This window comes from Macrobrachium rosenbergii, chromosome 4, assembly GCF_040412425.1.
Source record: "Macrobrachium rosenbergii isolate ZJJX-2024 chromosome 4, ASM4041242v1, whole genome shotgun sequence".
NCBI classification, from domain to species: domain Eukaryota; kingdom Metazoa; phylum Arthropoda; class Malacostraca; order Decapoda; family Palaemonidae; genus Macrobrachium; species Macrobrachium rosenbergii.
In genome coordinates, this window is record NC_089744.1 from 33831130 (window position 1) to 33847549 (window position 16420).

Sequence of the window (16420 nt, forward strand, 5' to 3'; positions counted from 1 at the left end):
GCCAGTGAATCTGCTCTTGGGACCAAGTTCCTGACACTTTTTGGGTGCCTAGATGCACTCCCCAACCCAGATCCGACGCATCTACATAGAAGTCTAGGTTGGGGTTCAAAGGAAGAAGGGACTTCTCTTCTGAAATGCCTTGCCTTCTGACTTCCACCACCGGAGATCCTCCTTGATTTCTTGAGATATTGGGGAGACGATTGAGTCTGGATGAGCTTTTCTGTCCCAGCTGGCCGCAGATAAAACTGAAGTTCTCATATGTAGCCTTCCTAGGGAAACAAACTGCTCCATGGAGTCTAAGGTACCTAGATTCTCATCCATTGGTTCACCGAACAGTTTTGGCAGGCGAGGAACTCGTCGACTTTCTTCAGGCATGACTTAACTCTTGGGTGGTGGAAAAACCTGAAAACTCTGAGAGTTTATCATCATCCCCAAATAGAGAATCGCCTGTGATGGAACCAGCTGGGACTTCTGAAGAGTCTTCCAAAGGTCGTCCATGCACCTCTCCTTTGACGGTGATTGAAGGAGCCAATCGTCTAAGAAGAGGGAGATGTTTATCCCTATCAGATGAAGCCACTTGGAGAGTGGAGCAAAGACTTGGGTGAACACTTGCAGAGCATTCAAAAGGCTGAAGCATAAGGCCCAAAACTGGTACACTGTTGCAAAACACAAAACGTAGATATTTCTTGGATTCTGGATGTATAGGAATGTGGAAATAGGCATCTTGCATGTCTATAGTAGTCATCCAGTCGACCCGGTGAATGGATGACATGACAGAGTGACTTTTTTCGATCTTGAATTTTGTCTTTTCGACAAAATAATTCATGGTGCTTACGTCCAGTACTGGCCTTCAACCCCCAATGCCTTGGGGACGACGAAGAGATGCTTGAAAAAACCTTCCAACTGGATTTCTTCAACTTCCTCGATGGCTGTCTTCTCGAGGAGGGCTGACACTTTGTTGGAGAGGGCCAAATACTTCTCGGATCCTACTGAGTAAGCGGTCAACATGATAGGCGTGTTGACTAATGGGGGCTTCTCCCTGAATGGGATGGAGTAGTCCTGTTTCAGCACTGACACAATCCACTCCTCTTGTGCTCCACCTCTCCCAATAATGGAGGAGCCTGGCTCCTACTGGTGCATGGACGAAAGGATCCTCACTTCCAAGCAGCGGGCTTGGAAGAGGGCTTCGTAAAAGATCGGGACGAGAAGCGCAGGTTCGCCCTAGGCCTAAACTGGGCTTTAGTTCTGCCACCTCGAAAGGGCAGAGGCTGAAGTAGAGAATGGGTCCTGGTACTACTTGTCGATGGAGATTCCCTGGGACGGCTAGATGAGCAAGCTAAAAGGTCCTGTGTACTTTTCTTCTGATGTTCCAAAGAAATGTCACTGACAGTAGACTGAGGGAAGAGGTGCTGGTGATTGAGAGGAGAATACAATAGGGCAGACTTCTGAGAAGCAGTGGCATTCCTCTTAGTGAAGGAGCACCATAGCTCTCTCTTTTTCAAAACTTCCATCGTGTAGAGAGAGGCTAACTCTTGAGAGCCATCTCTGATGCCCCTATCTGTACACGACAGGACATTAAGCCAATCTGATGCGACTTCCTCAGGGAGCGAAGGGCAGTTCTTAATCTTGCAGGCTAAGGCTCCCACCAACCAGTCTAAAAAGCTTAAAACTTCAGAATTCCTAAACAAGTTCTTCAAAAGGCGGTCGAGTTCTGTAGGGGAGAACATCACCTTAGTGGCGGCGAAGGCTGACCTCCTAGACAAGTCAATAAGTCCTGAGAAGTCCCCCTTGGAGGAGGCAGCCACTCCCAGTGAAGGAGCTTTACCGGTCTCATACGAAGACTACCTCCAGCGCACAGACAAGAGGGATGGTAGCTGAAGGAAGACTTCCCCTGCTCCCTCTTCTCCGAGAGCCAGCCATCCAGATCATTGAGAGCCTTCCTAGTGGAAGATGAAAGCACCATCTTCAGTAACATGGAGGAGTAGGAAGGCTCGTCACATGAAAAATGTCGAAGCCAGGGAGACCAGGGCTGGAGGCGAGAAGAATCCCAGAAAGTTCTGCAGCAAGTACGTCAATAACGCTGCATAAGCTGTCGAGGGGGAGCCCTGATCCCAAGCATCTGGGTGTTGCTGGGAGATTGGTTGCTCTTGGGAGCTGGGGAGCTACTGGGTGCTAGTGTGACGACAAGGAGCATCTCAAAGTAGACAAACGCTTGGGCTCATGCACAGGATACACTGGAGAAAAGTGTTCAGGGGAATCCCAGAAACTACAAGCAGGCTGCTGCAGGGGCTCCGTAAATTTCTTGTAAGGCACTGGAGGGGAGCGGACTGTGTCCGCTGTGGGCCTTTTCGGTGGCCGCAATTCATCACTAAAGTGCCAGCAGCATCTATTCTCAGGGCTGGAAGCCTTGGAACGCGAGGATAGCCTACTCACTTACATTTGGATGCCTTTCCAACGGCTATCCTTTTCCGCAACCTGGGAAGTTGCAACAGGTCCGACTGAGGCGACGACTGCCCAAGGACAGACCCCACTGACCTCCCTTGGGCCTACGGTATAACTGCTAATAACCTTTGGCTAGGAGCATCGGTGGGACGATCAGCGGCCACCTCCACCGACTCTTCACTGACACTGATACATTTTTCCACTTTGTCCATAAGGACACACACTGAAGCACCCAACTGGGTCACAGCATCCACAGTTAACCCCATTTTGACATCAAAATTATGTACAAGTTTCAACTCGAGGCTGGCAAGGGGTGGGAGTCAAGTTCAGAAGCAAGGGAGCTGGGTAAAGGAGTAGGCTGAATAGTTGGAGAATTGGGAACAGGTGACTCAGTGGGAATAGGTAAAGGTAAAGCAGGAATATCGTCATCAGCAGAACTAACTACGGTCTTGCTATCTACTGTTTGATTTTCAACTCTAGCGGCCGCCTTACGTTTTCTGTCTGTCTAATTTCGCTAAATGAGACCCCAAAACCATTTTCTAGCATCCCACTCTGAACATTCGTCACGTTCTATCAACTGAACACTCGTCCCCTACATTCTATGCACATAGAATGAGATTCATATTTCTCTTTAGTAAGCCTAGTAGCCTTTGCTGCAATAGCATAGGCTAGCAGCACTAGAGTCAGACGTACTAAGGTAAGTCTAAGACGTCAACAACCGAGTTATAATGTAAGTCAAATTGAAGAAAAAGCATCCTAAATTGAAAATTAATGTTCTCGTTAAGAGAGAACCTAACATGAATACAAAAGCTGCAGGCTACCAGTACTTCACCCAAAGAAGAAATCTCAAAAGGAAAAGCGACGAAAGCCAAAATTTAAGCTGACTGTTCACAACTGAACCCCTGTCGGAGCTGGCAGAAAAACAATTGAATCACGCTGTTGAAGTCACTCCTCTCTTAACCCGAAATTGGGTGGGGACCAATCACCTACACTGAGGCTACCGCGAATTTCAAAATTTTCAAGCTGCTGGCGAGTGAAACTATAAGCAATGTAATTACATGGTAAGTTACATATATAAAATGTGATTTTCAGATAAAGTTTTTTAGGCCAAGTGCTGCTTTCCATCCTCAGTGGGGATGTGCACACAGAAATGGGAGGAGGAAGAAAGCACTCAAAGGGTTTGGAGATGTCATCAAAGGAATAACCCCCCCCCACGCACACACAGCGATTGCTTCTTATCCATTTTCCTCTTCCCAAACCTAACCCGCTGGGACAAATTCGAAACATAACGTTCCCTTCAAGGAGAAGCCCTAGTAAAGGACTTCCCCCGCAGGATGCACAAAAACTGTCAGTTGTCATGGGCAATATAACAATGATGTTGCTCATGTTTTTGCTCCATAAGGATAAAACACAAACAGCAAGGCAACAAAAAAGCAATAATAAAAACAATAAAGGGGCAGTGTAGCAAAAAACAATAACAAAAACAATTAGGGTCAGTAAGCAAATATTCTTTCATGGTTCTCAGCAGCTGAGTAGGGACAGAAGAGCATAGCATTGTCTGCTCTCAGAGGTAGTCGAAAGAACAGCGAGTGTGATGGGTTGGTGAGTATTCCCTTGCTTGTTACGGATTCCAGATAATGATGTGAGATACTCCTCTATATTTAAGTTTATAGTTTCTATCTCTGTAGGAACAATTTATCTCGAGTTTTGTATTGTTGCTTTACCACTTTTGGGCCTAATTTGCTTTTCACCAGTTTCAAGGTATTCAGTGTTAAATTTCTTTTGAATTTACACCAAAACTTATTAATATATTTATGTTTTGCAGGGAAGACAACCGACGCCGTCATTCCAAACCTGGGACAGTTCCTCATGTACCGGCTACTCAGAAAGTTGTTGTTGGGCTTCAGGATGAGGAGCCAGAGGCTGGACCATCAATGGAATGATAAATGTTATAGCTTATGCTGAAAAGCAAACAGGAACATACATTTTCCAGTTTCTGTTTTATTCGGTATATTTGTACCTTATTTACTGTAATATATTTTATTTTTGAAGAATATGTTTTACTCCCTTGTTTCCTTATGCCTTGATGCCTAGTTAACACTTTCATAATGACCACCACCTATGACCCCCTCATTCCAACAAACAACAAATGGCAAGTGTTGGACACAAAAAAAATTGGCACCACACACTCCTCAGTCATTCACAGTTCATGTTTGTGGTCTTTGGTGCTTAGAGACATGCAGCACCATTTTTTATAATATATAAGAAACAATGCAATAATTAGTAAGAATTTTGATAACCAATAATATGAAAAAACTACCACAAGTCCCTCAAATTACAGTACCATAACTCTGTCTCCAATAATATGAAAAAACTATCATAAGATAGTCTATCACAAGTCCTTCAAATTACAGTACCGTACACTGTCTAAAACAAACTTTTTCTCCAATAAAATTCGTATTTGAAAAAGAGATACACAAACAGAATAATTTAAACATCAAAGATATTAAAAGTATACATACGTAACTGAATCACTATAAAAACATTATTACAAACACAGTCGGAATTTTGGTAGTTCTATTAGTGGTCTGCTCTTCCAAAAATAAATATTGTGACCAATTAGAAACCTGTGTTGCAAAGCCTTTTACTGATCATACAATGCAGTAAAAAATCTCACTGAAAGCCATTCCATGAAAATCTGAATTCAAGGGATTAGATTTTGTACCGGGGAAACTTCTGATAAAAAAAAAATCATACCAGTTAAATTTAATCCATAGGGCCACACTAGATTTCCTATTGAACAATCTTACTAAATTCTGACTGGCTCCTAAACAGGATTTACTCTACTCAAAATGCTATAAATTACCTGAGCGTTTGCATACGTAAGCACTGCCGTAGATAACTTTACAATGTTAAAATAGACTAGAATAGAATATAGGATTTAGGCCAAAGTTCAAGTGCTGGAACCTATGAGGTAAATTCTGCACCGAAACAGAAATTGACAGTAGAAAGATTTGAAAAGTCTAACGTGAGGAAAACCTCGCAGTTGCACTATGAATCAATTGTTAGGAGAGGGCAGAATGGAAGATGGAAGAAGAAAGAGAATTGAACTGAGGTACAGTAAAAGGATGAAAGGGGTCGCAGCTAAGGGCCAAAGGGTTGCCGCAAGGAACCCTAAGTAATGTCTACATTGCACCATATGAGGTGCACATACAGCACTAACCCCCCTAAGGGGTTTACAATGTAAGGTTAAAGTAAGAGAATAAATTATTGTACCCACAGTTTCATTGATTATGTACGTCCAACGAGTACACAAAATTAAAAAATAGAAGCGTTACTGCCGCTTTATACTCTGCTAAGAACTACTAACTATGAAAATAAAAGAGTACTTGTGCATAAGCATTTACTGTATACAAAATATTATAGCCACACCCATACATTGTATATGATGTTATTTTAAAAATATCAATAATAACTGCCCAATGCCCATTCATCAACTTTGTTAATTGTACAAACAAATGTTATGGAATTCCCCTTATGGAAAAGAAATACACACATACATCATTTAACTTTCTTCCTCAAGTTCTGCAGTACTGTAACCCTTCTGAACCCACATACTGTTAGTAACAAATTGACAATATAAGTACTGACACATACAACACAGAAGTCATGAAGGACAAAATACAGTAAATATGCTAAGTACAAACTCATGAAATTGGAGAAGAACAACAGTATCTTCTGTACTTTTGCTGCCCTCAAGTTTTTTATTTCACCTGAAAAAATAACAAACATATTGCAATACAGTATCTACTGTTCAAAATACACATCACAACTTGAGCAGTCAGGAGAGAAGAATGATAACAAAAGTAAAGGATAATCATGACAAAACTAGAATGTCAAATTTTGAAAAATTTTGATTTGATTATTTTAGTACATGCTCAATCACTGTAAGGTAGCTTTTAATATGGGCCAAACTTTTCCAGGCATGCTCCAAAAAAGATCTCCCAACTAGTCATCTGCACATTTGGGCTTTAACTGTAGTAAGGCATTCCAAATGCTGTGCAACCTTACTGTAAGGGAGAAGGGGTTGGGAGTTCATTATTATTAATGTTATACGGTTTGTATAAATTAGGAACAATCAATATACTGGCTGATAATCCACAAAGGTCATCCATATATTGTGGAACCATATACCTTACAGTTTCATGTCATGTGAGTATGACAATGTTATAAGGAAGAAGAGAAATAACTATTTCCGTAAGTAGCTGATACAATCTGTCCTTCAGCAATAACGTACAACAGAATATGTGTTAAAATACTCCTGAGTCAGATCTCTTTGGCCAAATAAAACAAATACAGAGGAAACCTTGAGAGAGATGAAATTGAGTATGGAACTGTCTTCTATATTTACTTGCAAGGCCTTTTTATGCCCCTAATCTTCATATTGCCTACAACTCCATATCATTATAAACTTAATACAGGCGGTCCCCAGTTTATGACAGGTTCTGTTATGATACCGTGTTGTAAGCCGAAAATCGTCGTAACCCGAAATAATGTAGAAAATCAAGAAAACCTTACTTTTAATCCTTTAGGTGTCTTGAAAACAATGTAACCTGCATTTTGACTGTGTTTTTCATCAAAAAACTTCAAAACTTTTACCATGCTGCCGTTTTGGAGCCACATTTCTTCCGTTGGATCAGCATTATAACCCCTGAACACGATTGTAACCCGAGGAAATAATTTTTGATGAATATACTTGAAGAGCGCCGTAAGCCGAGCCCGTCGTAACCCAGGGACTGCCTGTATAACACATCAAATCCAGCATAATATGGCGTTTATAGTGATCTTACGTACAACACAACCATGACCCCTCCTATTTTAAAAGGATTCATTTTCCATAGACAAATCCTCAAAGTTCTCATTGGACACGTGTGCATCTTCCTTGCTCCTGATACATACTGGCAAGGAAAACTGACAAATCAAGGAGTAGGCTGAAAATGGAAGGAAGCTGTAGGGATTTTGGTCAAAACAAACCCTTTCTGAGTAGCAGGTAAATCTGGGTGAAAAGCATCTGTCTCCGTTAATGAAGAGATAATCAACATACTGGTATATGAGCATGGAAGGGAGAATAAAAAAGGTGGCTTTAAATTGGCACCTTAGAAGGGCCACTGGAACCTTGATGTGCAGATGGCAAGGTGGGAGTTGTTCTTCTGGAATGTGTACAGAAAATACACTGGCATACCTTTAAGGCTACTGGAAAGTGATGGGTTTGTGATAATAACACATACCGTTATGTAACATTTTCTATGTAAAGTACTTTACAACTATTTTCCTCTATAACTTTTCAAGTGTGGTTAAGTAGAGATATTCAACAAAAGTTACTGAATCATCTGTAACTACCTATCTTTCTCAACAGAATATTTAGCTCATATGGATAAAATTAAAAATAAAGCTAAAAATGATAATGCTGCCACGTAATACAGTACTGTACTATCTCAATATTTCTTGTCTATTTGCATCAGTTATGAGTTGATTCTGGATAATTAAAAAGCTAAGTTTCATAACTACATAAGAGAACCAAGTTGAAGGTAAAAGTCATTTTTTAAATTAATAAATAAAACCAACTTTAATACTGTATTTTAAACATACAAATCACAGTTAATCAATGGAAGCACAATAAGAGATTAGCTAATCAATAAAAATTTGGTTTTGTTAGAGTTCAGCCTTATATAACACTGACTACAACTTCCTGGTCTGTTCTAGATCTGTAGTAACAATACCTGTCACCTTATTTCAAATTAGAAGGTAGTAAATTACTGCAACACCAGATTCATCATCAGCATATTGTACTATCTAATTTTCAAGACCAAGAGTCAGGCTAATAGCAAATGCTAAAAGCAACCATAGACCATGAACATTACCTGTCAGACAACTCAAATGACAGGTCTAGGCTCACTAAAAGAAAATAAATATGAAAAAGAATTAACTATTTGCTGACAGTTGATTAAATAAAGAGATTGAGATTAGGGTCACAGCCTTCAATTCTAAAATCACAAAGTTTAAATACATGAGCTTTATATAGTAATTAACTAGGTCAAAGGCCATACCAAATCAGTGAAATAAGCTGGAACCCTTTTGGCTTTACACAAGATTGCTGCCAAAATAACAAATGAATACAGAATGCAAAGGATACAATTATCCTGCAGTGAAGTTATGTCTCCTAAGGGATGGTCATAATACTTGCTGGTACAAATGTAAGAGTGAAGGACAATATTCAAGCAAGGGATACACAATCTGCTGAGCACCCACCACAGGTCCACGGTGTGAACTCTTAGTCTGAGGCCTCTCCTAAGGGCTCATACAGCACCTGAGTTTGGCTGCAAGGAATGAAAATCACGTCCCACTCCAGAGGACAACACTTCAAAAGAGGACAAGGCTGCTCACAGCTATTCAGGGGCAAGGAAAACCACACTAGAGAAGAAAGATCTATGCCTTTCAGTCTGAAGACCTTCTTAAGCCACAACTATAGCCTTTCACTAAAGAGACTGGGAGGAGCTTGTCTCTATGAAGGAAGTCTGCAATCCACTGAATAGATGCTTTGACTGTAGAGAGATCCCTCCTACAACAATCACAGAAGATGACCACTTTCTCTGGTACGATAGATGAAGATCTGCAGAGATACCCTAACATATTCTCTGCAGTCATGCAAGAAAAGCCTCTCTTGCAGTAGCTGCTGGATAACCTTCAAGCATGTGGCTGGAGGGTTTGAACCAAGTGATAACACCTCTGCATGTGTGGTTGACGAAGGAAAATGAGTCACTGGGAAATCTCTCATGGTGCCTCAAAAAAAGAGAACCAGCATATGGTCTGCTACCACATTCCTTCTGCCTAAAATACAGTACCTGGCCGATAGCTTGATGGCATGACAAACCACCCATTTTGTCAGCTGACAGAGTTGGAGGAGACCATTGCCCCTTGCTTGTCAACATATGCCACTGGGTCATGTTGTCACTCATTAACACTATGAAGTAACCCATCACATGGTCTTGGAATGTTTGCAGGTCTAGGACTGCCACTCTTATTTCCAAGATGCTGAAGCACAGATGAGGTTCATTCTTTGACCACACTCCTGAAACATATATGCTACTCAGGTGTTTGAGGGCCTCAGAACCAGAAGGTTTAAACGCCACTTTTTAAAAACTGAGTAAATTGCCCTCAAAGTCTAGCATCCATTACTCTGCTTCTAAGAAAGATATTGATTTAAACTAAGTTTCATATGAAAGCCCTACTCTTTAGAACTTTTTGTGAAATTTTGAAAAAATTGTAGCGCTTGTGCGCTTGCGCGCTAGCATTCAAAATGTCCGCCTAACCCTCACATTTGTGTATATTCTGGTCATAACCAGCACTTAAACCATAATTAAATGTGTGAAATGATAATAAAGTGTTATTATATTCTTGGTATAACAACAATGGATGTATAATAATAATAATAATAATAATAATAATAATAATAATAATAATAATAATAATAATATTATTAATAATAATATTGATGAGTAATCAATATAGTGTGATGGAAAATAATAATAATAATAATAATAATAATAATAATAATAATAATAATAATAATAATAATAATACAGTAATATTAGTAATAATGATGTTGACGATGATAACCTTCCATCATCATAATGTTCAACCATTGCTGGCCTACAGTATATGCAGGCACGAGTTTGTCTGTACACCAGAAACATATTCTTGGCCTGCATCGTGCAGTAACTTAACATTATTTTTTTTCCATGACGTTTCATTCCTTGTCCTTTTTCTTCCTCTTGGCCGTTGCACATCACAGTGATCACTTTCACTATCAGAGGAAGACATAATGGCGGTAAATAAGGGTTAATAATAAAAAAAAAAAACAAATCACGACACTACGGACATTCAATTTCACCGCGAAAATCACTAGACTGGGAATGTAAACAATAGCGGCGATGTAAACTGCGCGGTGATTGGCCATACGAGCCCCTTATGCGGGAAAATGCTGATTGGCCTAGAACTGAATAGTTCAGTGACGCGCGCTCTCATTGGCTCGCTCTGAGCTGCTGCACATGCAACCTTCTGGTTGTAACTGAGCTCTTATGAGGCTGTAAGCTCCGCGCGACATCCCGTTCATTCATATAGCTAAAATCGATAATTCCTACTGTTCCATTAGGGATTTCGACCTTACTGAAACGGCTGAATAGCTTAGAAATGCCACGAATAGACAGAGGAAACTTTGCCACATCTACTGGTATGCCTAACTCCAAATCGGTGGGGGTGGCGTTTACAACCTTCTGGTTCTGAGGCCCTCATATGTGAATAGAAGAGTCAGAGCACTCAAGGGAAACTCTTACTAGGAGGTTCCTGTTGTCCAGTCACCTAGTACAGTCATCTCTGACCTCCCTGCTCAAGGGCACAAACTGGGAAGTCAGATTGCTTGAGGCTGACCAATGTCACTTCAACTCCCATTGAAGGGAATGCAAATTGAGTTAACTGCGAGGAACGAGCTCCTCCAAAGCCGACAGGTGGTCAAGAATTACCTGCCAATGCTGAGCTGGCTGTTTCCATTGTAATGGAACTGCTGTGAAACCTCCCAGAGTCTGCTGGAATGAGAGTCTGAAGGAAAGATTCTTGCCACTGCTGTGTATATTAGCATGTCCAGGTACTTTGCCTGCTGCTTGGGTATGAGATGCAACTTCTCCCAATTTAAAAGCTATCTTTGTTCTGGAGCAACTGTGCCTCTGAGAGAGCTAGAAATAGTATGTCATCCAAGTAACACAACAAGCATATACCCAGTGAACAGACCCAAGGTGACACCAAAGTGAACATTTGTGAGAACCCTCTGGGACAGTAGCAATCTGAGGTATAAAAACTTTGAACTGACAAGCCATCTCATTGCAGACAAAGCAGAGGTACTTTCTGAAGGAAGGAGTAATGGACAGGCACTTTAAAGTGCATGTCCTTACCCACCAAAAGCATGAAGTCCCATTTCTGATGGAGTTTAACAAGGTTATTTCCATCTTGAATAGATTTTGAAGGTCAACTCATTTAAAGGAGACAGATAGATAACTATTCTCTCTCTCTCTCTCTCTCAGTCTCTCTCTCTCTCCATCATGAAAAGTAGACTAAAATCCTGGAGACTGGTCATCTAAGACTTCCAGAGCTTTTGGGATCCCAGAAAAACCAGACATCGGTTCTTGAAGGGTTCTATCATTATCTTGAAGGAGACAGATTATCTAGGGCTCCACCCTCCTGTTTCTACCACATTCCTCCATGGCATGACTGGCACCAACTACTCATGGTAGTGGAGAGGGGGGACTGCAAACCTCAAGTGTCCCCCTCCCTCCTTCCCTTTGAATTTCCCTTACTCACTGAGGCTGGATGGGGGGGATCAAAGGGGCTGGGAAGACTCCTTACCATTTCATTGAGGAAGAAGTTCCTGGCTTTGGTTTCCTGAAGGGAAGGCCTCGGCTAACACTGGGCATAGAAGGCGTGGCTGCCCGAAAAACTTGGCTGTGTCTGCCTTCTTACTCCCAAAGAGTTTAAAAGAATGCTTGGTGAGATAGAGAATAGCTGTTGGTACATCTCCACTGCCACCTCTGCCTTACCCTTTGGAAAGAGTGAGGAGGTTCCCAGAACTGGACTGTTCTGTAACAGGAGATTATTCACCAACACAATTTGTCCTGAGAAAAAGGAAGACACCATATCTCATCTTCTCAAGACAGAGCAAGCCCATGGGTTGCCACTCTAATATGACATAATTGTCTGCACCTTTCCTCCTGACATCAGTATTCTCCTGAACTTTATCTTCTTATCCTCTGATGAGACACCAAAGACAACAAAGTTAGTGAGCATGTTCAACCAGAGGTCAGGCAATGACTGCAGCCGAAAAGGCTGTACCTTCATGATGGAGTATTTCCAAGGGAGGTTGTCAATCTACAGGTTGACAAATCCAACTGTTAGGAAGTAGTCTTGGCATTCTCCCACACATAAAAATTCCTCTGGCATGTTAATGGCAGGGGAAGGAGTTTGCTTGATCCACTAGACAGCAGAGAACCTCCTGAAATGTTAACCAGACTGTTTGCCTGGTCTAAAACACCATGAGCTAGCTGTAACCAGGAGCAGGTTCAGATGGGGCGCTGGACTTACCTCCCCTAGATCATCGCAATCACAAATGAGCTTGATGATCTCTTGAAAGCATTGTTCCACCTCTGCCTGCTGGGGTTCTGATGGAATGGGACTCTCAGGTTCTATCAGATCCCTGAAAGTATGATACGGATCCCCTCCCACAAGAGAGGAAGACCTATGAAAGAAACAGTATCGGTGGGGGTATACAAATATTAGGATATGAAGCACCCATGGTATTCAGCAGAATTGAAACAAGAAAGTGCTCAGTGATAGCAGTGACTGGGGTTTCCCTCTACTCGCACTCCTATCACCAGTTAACTATCTTGTTATCAAGTTTTAATGATTGACTCCAGCTTGTGCTAAAGACACACCAACATACAAGGTAATGGTTTGCATTCCTGTAGGAAAAATAAAAAAATAAATAGAGAAATATCCATGCAGCTAGTCAAAGGCTGATTATGCAGGAAATAATATGAAATGGAAATGCATAATGTCTGACAGATAGAATTCCAAGCCAATCCTCAGCCAACTAACTGTCTTTCACACAGAAGGTGGCAGGGTACTATACCCCGGCATATTTGTGACACTGTGTAACACTAAACTTTTCCTGAATATCCTAATTTTATCTAATTTTAGTACTCTTCACACTTGCAGAACAAATTTTGCATCATGTCATGAATTAGGCTTTTCAAGAAGGTTGAGAAACCAAAGAAAGACTGACATAACTTAAATAAATTCTTTAAAGAATTCCAACTGACAGTGCCCAGAACACTGGTCAGCTTTTACCTTAAAAGGTGCATTGGTGGCCTTCCCAATATCTTATATCTGAAGAGTTTTGTAGAAAGGAAATTCTAATTTCAAGAAAGTATTTTCTGGCTTATTCAGTCCTCTAAAGACTTTGTGTAAGAAGGAAAAAATACTCACCAGAAAACATAAGACTGTATAGTTTTAAAAATAAACACATTACCAAACTATTACTGTTACTAAATAAAATATCCCAAACTACTGCATACCAATTTCAGTTAAATGATGCACTTATAAATCTTATTGTACATAACAGAAAAATTACTGTAATAGTATGCAGTACATGATATTCTATATAACAAGATAAAAATAGGACACAGCAACTCAGATTAAAACTAGTGAGCCAACCACCAATGAAGCTAAGCCAGTACAGATGCAATTTCTGGTGTGAGGGAGAACCCTTCCCATGGTGAAGAATAGCTACCTAGATATCACCCCGAGTCTGGCTCAGATATAAATATCATTTCTACATTAGACTCATTTGCACTCTGGCACAAACAAAATAAAAGGTTCATGATGTGTATATATTCAGAAATTGATTTGTACTGTTGACTAAAAACTGTCAGAAATGCAACAACGTAAAAAATTTATGCAAATTCTGTCATGTTATAATTATTTCAAAATGTCTGAACAGTCTGAGATATGTGGTGCAACTCACCTAATATAATGACCAATAAGTAGAATAGAATTCCAGGAATACTGTTAGGCTGATTCAGGATGTGGTCATGACCAAGGAGTTCTCCAACAATGCCAAAACCACGACCATACCTGCATCAAAACATAAATTTTAATGATACAGAACTCGAGTGTCATTAGCCTTAATTTTTTATGCCAGCCCTATGAGTCAGGAGTTTTACCTTGGTGGTCTGGTTAAACCACATACTAATAATAATTAGGTATTCTTAAATGTTGAAACTGGGAACCCTCGAATATTCATTAATAACAATGTACGGTAATCTAAAATATAAACATATGCTCTTAACATTAAACAACACTTGAACAATAGGAAATATTTTTCAGTATAAATGCAGAGCCTCTTGAAATGTCTATGGTAGAGTTTTCTCTTGCCAGATAGCACTACATTAGCTTCCATGAAATAATATTGGCACAAAAATTTTCTAAATATTTAAAACACTCTATTTTCAAAGTAGTACACTCTATGTATTGCATTTCAGTTATCTTTTAATAAAGTACCCAATTATACTGTTTGCTCAATCTACAGAGATGACTAGGATAACACAGCTACAGTATTTCACCTTCCCTTTTACTTGAAAGATTTATAGTTCTGGCACAGAGGCAATTTTTTAATGATGAAACAAATTTGAAACCTGGTAAAAAAAAAAATAAGGACAAATGGAAAATTTTTGTGACAACTTCATTTATTTGTAAGGAATCATTATTTTAAATAAATCCTTAAACTTCCAAACTCATCCAACAATCTAAATGACCCTGAAAAACTGAGTAAGCAACACTATGATAACCAAGAATTCACTTCATAGCAAAATAAAATTCTGTAATCTAGTCCATTACAGATTGAAGAATACTATACACACATTGCCTTTTCATCTTTTATGAAAATAGCAATAAAAAAATTACAATTTCTGAAAGTAAATTGTATTTTTCCTAACTATACAAACCTGAGGTCCTTTACAATAGGAATTGCTTACGGCGAAGCTGGACACAGCCGTTAAAATCTTGAACAAGGTGGTTAGGCAGTAACTACCGTCAGGTAGGCGGAAATACCCGCCTGCCAGGATGTAAACATTCCAGTTTGCCTTTCAGTCCAGGTTCAGATTGAGGGGTGGTATGAGGCGGGCACAAAAATGTAATGTAAAGGACCTCAGGTTTGTATAGTTAGGAAAAATACAATTTACTTTTAAAAATTGTCATTTGTTCTGACACAATATACAAACCATCAGTCCTTTACATTAGGAAGGCTCACTGGATGAAGGGAAGAATGTGAGTCTCTTGAACTGACTGGAGTTTTGCACAACTGGGCTACTCCTCCTGGTCGAAAGAGCGGGGAGGAGTACCGTGCCTCTGACATATTGATCGGAGTGTAGGAACTGCAAGATCAAATGTCAGATACTGAACCTTTTCGCATGAGTGAAGAAATGCAACTCATACGAAATAGGCTGGGAAGAGCCTACGAGTCGGAGGTAGGAAGGAAAACCCAAGCTAGGGTTTTTCTTATTGCCAGAGTCTCCTTCCTCCCCTTGCTAGAGGAAGGAGCGGAATTGCTTCTATGATTCTAGAAGAAAAGTAGAACGGGTGCTCGATGTGTAGTCTTACCACATCAGACGGCATATCCAGCAAGTGTCGGTTCGAGTCCTATTCTCATCCCGAAGGAGGAGAAGTAGGAGGACGAGGAAGGAGGAAGAGGAGAGGCCAGTCACTCTCGAGATCCTTCTCACTTTGAGAACCAACACCTTAGGCGAGATGCTACCTGTACTCTTGAAGGAGCCAGGTAAGAAAACACAACTTGTTGAGGAGCCCACCACAGGACCAAGGAGAAAATGTTCCAAGGGCCTGTGGGCAAGACCGAAGGTAGGAGACAAGAGTGTGGTCTATGAGACCACATCTTGCTTCCAGACTGAAAGACACTTCCAGAATGCAAGGAATGGACCAAGCCATTGACTTCGTGAGCTCTTGGGTGGAAAGTACTTGTATGGTTGTCGCCAGCTGCTAAGTACCACCTTCGATTGCTTCACGAAGCCAGGAGAAAGATGTGTCCTTAGACATTTCTTCCTTGAGAGAGATAGTACAGGCTGTCCCCGGTTATAGGTGGGGGTTCTGTTCCGACAGCATGACGATAAGTCAAAATCGCCGATAACTGAAAATTGGTGATTTTTGGCGCTCACCGATTTTCGGTGCTTATCGGTGCCGATAACCAGGTATAGGTGTCAATAACCGGAGATTGGTGCCTCTGTTAGGTATGTATCGGTGCCAATACCCAATTATCACCGCTGATAAGCAGAAATCGGTGATTTTCGGCACCGAAAACTGC

The 16420-nt window shown here is 40.7% G+C and overlaps 2 protein-coding genes across 3 annotated transcripts in view; one reads left to right on the top strand and one right to left on the bottom strand.

Annotated features, from left to right (window-relative positions):
* Window positions 1-4496, top strand: part of LOC136832563 (DDB1- and CUL4-associated factor 13) — a 59072-nt gene extending 54576 nt beyond the window's left edge. Inside the window, exon 9 of the mRNA XM_067093582.1 lies at window positions 4268-4496. Within this exon, the coding sequence (XP_066949683.1) occupies window positions 4268-4385 (118 nt within the window). The 3' untranslated portion in view covers window positions 4386-4496. The remainder of the gene's footprint in view (window positions 1-4267) is intronic.
* A 1335-nt stretch (window positions 4497-5831) lies between these two features.
* Vkor (Vitamin-K epoxide reductase) overlaps window positions 5832-16420 on the bottom strand; it is an 81546-nt gene continuing 70957 nt past the window's right edge. For both annotated transcript variants that reach the window (XM_067093653.1, XM_067093661.1), the window contains exons 3-4: window positions 14072-14181; window positions 5832-6215 (exon numbers count right to left, since the gene is read on the bottom strand). In XM_067093653.1, coding sequence (XP_066949754.1) covers window positions 6004-6215; window positions 14072-14181 — 322 coding nt within the window. In that variant the 3' untranslated portion in view covers window positions 5832-6003. The remainder of the gene's footprint in view (window positions 6216-14071; window positions 14182-16420) is intronic.